Source organism: Asparagus officinalis, chromosome 1, assembly GCF_001876935.1.
Source record: "Asparagus officinalis chromosome 1, Aspof.V1, whole genome shotgun sequence".
NCBI lineage: Eukaryota > Viridiplantae > Streptophyta > Magnoliopsida > Asparagales > Asparagaceae > Asparagus > Asparagus officinalis.
In genome coordinates, this window is record NC_033794.1 from 11702680 (window position 1) to 11709482 (window position 6803).

At 38.9% G+C, this 6803-nt stretch overlaps 3 protein-coding genes across 3 annotated transcripts in view; 1 reads left to right on the forward strand and 2 right to left on the reverse strand.

The window, feature by feature from the left end:
* The window catches only part of LOC109850037 (zinc finger CCCH domain-containing protein 49-like), a 6422-nt gene extending 5179 nt beyond the window's left edge, over window positions 1–1243 (forward strand). The window contains 2 exon segments of the mRNA XM_020419936.1: window positions 314–966; window positions 969–1243. Of these exon segments, the coding sequence (XP_020275525.1) occupies window positions 314–966; window positions 969–1105 (790 nt within the window). The 3' untranslated portion in view covers window positions 1106–1243.
* On the reverse strand, window positions 1394–2916 carry LOC109830589 (LOB domain-containing protein 24-like). Its single transcript, XM_020397896.1, has 2 exons — window positions 2725–2916; window positions 1394–2128 (listed from the first exon to the last, which is right to left on the reverse strand). The coding sequence occupies exons 1-2, from the start codon at window positions 2914–2916 to the stop codon at window positions 1646–1648; spliced, it is 675 nt and encodes a 224-aa protein (XP_020253485.1). The 3' UTR covers window positions 1394–1645.
* Window positions 6099–6803, reverse strand: part of LOC109850043 (WRKY transcription factor WRKY51-like) — a 1166-nt gene continuing 461 nt past the window's right edge. Inside the window, 3 exon segments of the mRNA XM_020419948.1 lie at window positions 6099–6446; window positions 6533–6658; window positions 6741–6803. The exon segment at window positions 6741–6803 is cut by the window's right edge and continues 361 nt beyond it. Coding sequence (XP_020275537.1) covers window positions 6332–6446; window positions 6533–6658; window positions 6741–6803 — 304 coding nt within the window. The 3' untranslated portion in view covers window positions 6099–6331.

Sequence of the window (6803 nt, forward strand, 5' to 3'; positions counted from 1 at the left end):
GATTTACATCATATAGATAGAATAGGTACAATTCTCGAACTAACTCTCTAACTACCCGTGAACCGTGGATGGTATAGATTACTCTGTTCTATGGGGCTAACGGGGCTGTTCTGATAGAATCCTTGGCCCCGCTGAGTATGGTCTGGTAGGGGTGCCAGTTTTAACAAATATGGTGCCATTAGTTCATCTTAGTTATCAGCTTCCAAAGTACTTTTCATACTATTTTAATAGTTCTATGATTTGATTAACTTCCGTAAGAGTTCTTTTGACTTTCCAATTTATCTTCCTAACAGCATCATCTCCATGTCTGCAGTATCAATGACCCAGTTGCTCTCAAACTACTCAACAAAGCAGGTGAGATGCCAACCCTAGCCCCTCCGGATGACGAAAGCATAAAAACACTTTATGTCGGCGGCCTCGATGCAAGAATCTCGGAGCAAGACCTCAGGGACCACTTCTACGCTCAGGGAGAGATTGAGTCCATCCGTATGGTCCTCCAGCGTGCCTGCGCCTTTGTCACCTACACCACCCGTGAAGCTGCCGAAAAAGCTGCTGAAGAGCTGTCCAACAAGCTCGTAATAAAAGGCCTCCGCCTCAAACTGATGTGGGGAAAACCTCAAGCCCCAAAACCTGAGGAGGAGACATCAACAGACCAGGGGCTTGTGGCTCATGCAGGATTGCTACCTAGAGCTGTGATTTCCCAGCAGCAGGTCAGCGATCAGCAGCAGTCTCAGGCTCAGCCTCAGCCTCAGCCTCCAGGGACTCAGTATTATTTCAACATCCCGCCACCAGAGAGAACGTTTTACCCGTCGATGGACCCACAAAGAATGGGGGCTTTGGTTCCCAATTCGCAGGAGGGCAGCAGCGGCAGCGGCAGCAGCACAGAGAGGCAGTCCTCGAATCCTGGAGCACCTCCGCCATATCTACAGGGACAATATCCGCCTTATTATCCGCCACATTATGGTTATGGCCAGCTCCACCTGCTTATAATCAGCAGCATCGACCGCCTTATCAGCAGGCAATGGCTCCTCCACAGCCACCGCAGCAGCAGTATCAAGGTCCAAGCGCTTCAGCTGCGCCAAGTTCGTCAGGTCCTTCCTCTTAATATAGTATGTATTGTGCTTGTACTTGATTGATACAAGGCGTGTTGGAGTAGTAATTGGATGTTTCGGATGTTTTAAATTTTGAATTATCATGCATTGTTCTAAGTACTTGTTTTCGCAATCAAAGATATGGTTATACATTTACTGTGTCATGAAAATTGGCATCAATGTTTAGCATTCATATGAAGAATTGGAAGGCATGTAGTAACACTTGTTCATGGTTTGCTCGCCAGTTTATGCGAAATTATGTGATATTTGTGCTGCAGCACCCTTTCCCTATGTATGATAATATTAGGTTAACAGTTGATTTATGGAGATGAGCAGAAAGACAAATTTATTCCTTACGTTAAAAGGGCAATTCCTTTGTGATTTATTTCCATCAAAACAAAGTAGGAGCTCAGTTGGGTAAATCTTACACTACGGAATGATGACTCGCTCTATTTATTTAATTGTCCCATGCTTAAGAATGAAAATCGCTAGTGCAAAAGTCTTACAAGAACTCGGGAAGATTTGAGAAGTCGTCAACATTTCTCTCGTCAATCCTAGCAAGTGAATCCAATTGCCGGGAACGGGTCTGGGTCTGAGTCTGAATAGCAAGTGAATCCAACTGCTGAGTCTGGATTCGACTCTTGAGTCTGGAGAACAAGTGAATCCAACTGCTGAGTTTGGGTCTGGATCTTAGGTGGATGGCCAGAGGTAACCTGATACCGATGCTGAGTCTGAATAGCAAGTGAATCCAACTGCTGAGTCTGGATCTGAGTCTGAGTTTGAAGAGCAAGCGAATCCAACTGCTGAGTCTGGGTCTGAATCTCAGGTGGATGGTCAGAGTTAACCTGATATTGATGCTGAGCAGCGTGCATGGCAATCTGAGCTCGAGTCAGAGCAAGCTCGTGTTGGTGCATGTAGATATCCTCATGCAGCCTCGCTATGATCCCTACACTCCCATAAACAGGGTCATTCACTCGCCAGTATGCCTCCGATGAGATTGCATCCGCTGCTTGAGCTCGCAGATGAGCAGGGAGTTGCTACACAAGTGAATACAAATTCATGCACCAAAGCTTTGGTATATAAAAACGAATACAAATTTAACCAGAATATCCCCCTATAAGAGTGAATTGTTGTGAACCATACAGAGGACAATTAAACTTCCTAAGTTGTCCCCCAGAATGACATCAAACATTATATTTCTATGAAGGAGTTCTAATAGAATTTGTACTTTTTAAAGACTATATACATTGTAATATGTGTTAGTTAAGTAATGATTATTATATATTTATATAACCATGGTCGGTTTTTTTAATTTTAAGTATCCTCCATATTCTAATATGCTTGTATTGTACTTTGTCTCCCCTTTATTTTGGAGTGAAGAGGACCTCTTTTTTTACTTAAATGACTCTCTTGAGTAAATTTTATTCAAAAAGATTAGGCGATGCTTTAGCATTATAAAAGTTAGAATGAGATGGGTCCGCTCCAAAGTTTCACTACCTTAGTGTTACTTCGCGTCTCTTATATTAATTTGCCTTCAATACAAGTTAGCTTATAACACCAAAATAAGATGTAACAATAATAATAACAGTAAATTTTTCTCAAAAAAATAATAATAGTAATAATAGTAATATACCTGAAGCATTCTAGTGACATTGCTAGCCCCAAAAATCCTATGAACACAAGCAAATCTCTGAGGATTTGATGGAGGGAAGTAAGGAGATAAAACACAATCTTGAGAGCATCTTCTCCGTAGATATTTGCATGCAGCACATCTCCTAAGATTGGATTCTTTAGAGATATTGTAACTCGAGTTGGAAGCAGACATTCTCTTTAATTTAACGGCAGGTAGATTTTTAGAGATTTAAGAGAGATTTCGTACTGTAAGAAGATTTTCGTTCAAGTGTCTATTAGTAGGTGTTGAGAGGGAAGGAGCATAGATGGAAATTTCAACGGCTAGTATTTTTTTTTTTTTTTTGAAGGGTTTGTGTTTGTGACTCGCCAGTGGACAATGAGAAATGGAAGTTTTGAAATTTGCTAATTTAGATCTTTTATATGAATTATGAATGCATAAAAACAACAAGACTTTGCTAACTTAGAAGCTCATCAACAAAAAAGGAAATTTTTATTTATTAAAGAGTAATTATTTTTGGACCCGAATTTTGGGTTGTCTACGTTCCTAGCTGGCAACCAAAGGAAGAAATGAGGATTTGACTATTGAGGGGTGGGCTCGGCAGCAAAATAGAAAAACAGAGAGAAGGGAGTAATTTAGAAAGAAAATAAAGCCCATTAACAGTGAGGCCACTAGCTCTCCAACGAAAATTGGGCCGAGTAACAACAAGGCCGGAGTTGTTCCCAAATAAAGGCTTTCTATCTACCTTGGCCGAGTAACAACATCTTGGTTCTCGGAATAAATCTCCTCCAACCTAACTTCTTCTTTCCATCTTGCTTTTGTTTTCTCTCTTTTGGATACTACATCAGCAGATAATCGGAGATGTGTATTTATATGATATCCGATTCCTATCTATAGGGCCAAAATTATAAAATTATGGGAAAGATTAATCTAGATATTATTATCTTATAATCCTGTAATTTATGTGTTGAATAAAGCTATGCTTTTAGAAAGTATAAATCAAGCGTTTTAAAAGTAAAAAAGTACTTTATAGTGGGTAAGGCTTTAATCTTCCAAAAAAAAAAAAATTCATTCTCTCAATCACCTCAACCTATTCAAATAAACCTCCCTCTTGATCCAATCACATGGCTGGCTCGCTCCCAACAGCACCAAAAAAGTTTTTTTTTAAGTGCTCCACATGCCACACTAAAATATATCGGATCACGCTCCTTTAAGTGGATAGAGATCCGATGCCCATTTAACAAATATCCCATTTCTCTCTCTCTCTCTCTCTACCGCAAAGCGACACAAAAAATAAAAGTCCCATGGCAACAATTTGTTAACAGCATCAACTGTAGCACGCTTGTGTTAACAAAATGGACTCGGTACAAGAAAAATAAATAAATAAATAAGCTACCGCATTATAAAAAAGTTGAAGTGCTCACCTCAGCCAGATGTTACCAATTGAGCTGTCAAAGCTTTTCAACTCAAAATGCTCCTTAGATTACAAATAAAATTAGACCTACTTGATTTGGTTTAGATTTGATTTGGTTGCTTATTGAGGATTTAAAAAAACAAAGCGCAGAGATGCGTCGAGATCCCACCACTAGCTACTGTAAATTAGTCACTCACCCACCGTTTTGCTTTGACTAACTAAGGTTGAATAAATTAGCCAAAAAAAAGTTAGGGTTGAAGATGCAATTATTCATTGCCTTTGATAATGGTTACATAGCCCTTAAATACCTTGTTGTTTCACTTCTTTATCACTTATATATTCTTAGTTGTATTTCATAGCATTTATATATCCCGAGTTGTTCAAACTTGGCACGTTAATACTTATACAAATGTAAAACTTTTCATCGGGAAGTTCCCACATAACCTTCAGATGTTAATTTTAGAGCTTTTTAAATCATCCATGTTTGTTAAATTGCTATTAAACCTACCTAAGTTCTAATTTAAATTTATCCTAATTCTATTTAGAAATAGAATTTGAAAAAAAAATAACAATGACTTAAACAAACTTAATTGACAAAAAGTTATAAAATTAGTATGTGAATATTATATGGGAACTTTTGGATAAAATTTTCATATTTGCAAAATAGAGGGTATTAACCTACTAATTTTGAACTGCTCTGAATATATAAATGCTATAAAATATAACTGAGGATATATATAGGTAGTACGAGAGTGAAACTATAAGGTATTTTAAGTGCCGTGTAGACTTTGATATATATCCCCCCACCCCACCACATGGGTGCGTTTGTGCGTTTGTTTTCCTATCATGGGTGCGTTTGTTTTCCTATCAACTATCTGGATGAAGTCAAATATGTCATAAATACACACATTATTATAAGAAAAGCATTGATATTTCCAAGGACCAACTACACCAAAAGTCCAATAAGACCCACAATCACATTCAAGATGCTCTATTCATACATCTAGTGCTCAACGTTTAAGATTTAGGGCCAAATATCATAAAACAGAAAAACCTAAGTTTAGGAGTGTTCTGATACTCTCTGAAAGTTAATGGGAGTTTTGTGATAAATCCCTATACTTAAAAGAAGGGTTTTCACAATATTTTAAAAGTTTTATGGTATTTTCTGATAATCGTTCAAAAATAAGAGGAGTTTTAAAAGTTTATCATATTTACCATGAACTAATAAATATAAACTGACCTACTAACTAGACTACAAACTCAAACTACATTTTTATGTAAAAAATACCCAAAAGTATAGCCGTATAGGGTCCGTCCTCATGAAACTCTATCAAAATCCATGAGCCTTCAAAAAGAAAAATGATAGGGGCACACCCCCAACCACACCTCCAACCACATTCTCCTCTTATTTGCTACAGTACACCGGGCCTCACATGGAATTTTAAAATTTTAAAATTCCATGTGGGGCCCGGTGTACTGTAACAAATAAGAAAGAAAGTGTGGTTAGAAGTATGCCCCTAGTGCCACCCTTTCTTTAATTGTTATCAGACTACTTAAACTACATTTGTACAAAAAGATACATATATTTTGTATTAATGTGGTTGCCCTAGAACTGAGATAAATACTTTGTTGTGTTACAATGTCAATGGAAATAATTAATATAATTACCAATTATCAATGAGAAGATAACAAAGTCTAATCCAGACTAGAATAGTTCATTAATTAGAAGCAAAGTAAAGCCATGCACATAAACCAGCATTTTCGGTTGAAAACATTAGTTGACCTACCTCCATTAAAACCCCCACCCCTACCGCCATGGCAACCTCCTAATAAATATCCCCCCTTTGACTTCCGTAGAAACCATGACCCGGTGGCATTTCCGTAAATAACACTCAAAGAATCCCTCCCCACCACGCCACTATCCAACAAGACCTGACACTAGTCAACCAAGACAATCCAAAAGCTGGGACCCACCACCCACTCAATTTTAAAGCTGATCTGTTGACCAGCAGAAAATACACAAAGCGGATCTCAACCCGAAATTAATTCCAGCGTTTAGGAGCCAGCAATTCACAAAACGACAAAACTTCTCATTTACTAACCAGTTCTCGGTCAAATTAACTATGTTTCCACCCCCTAGCAACCTTTACTTTTTACATAACAAATTGAAAAAAAAGTCCATTGCAGGCTTTAAGATTAGTGCCGGTGATCGCCCTCGTAGGTGACGATGAGCATCGACGGCTCGTCGACGGCTCGCTCCACGTGCTTTCGAGCTGGGCATCCTCTCACGCTACTACACTTATAATAACCCCTGGAAAAAATAATAATTTAAATAAGTAATTAGCAAAAAAAACCTAACAGCCGTTGGATCTAGATCTGAGGGCTGAGGATTCTTACCGAGGGAAAGGCGATCCCTTGATCGGCTTCTGGCCGTACTTCCTCCATGAGCACTCGTCGGTGGGAATATCGGCGATCTTCGAGCTTATCGCCGGCACTCGTATCGTTCTCCTCACACGAGATTTTCTGCAAAAAAAAGTAGCGTACGTTAGCATAGCTCTGGGGAGTGTGCTAAAGTGCGCCGGAGAAGGGGATTTTTATGTAGTACCTTTTCATTGAGCAATGGCAACTACCGGCGATCAAGCTGCCGTGGCTACGGCACTTCTTCTTG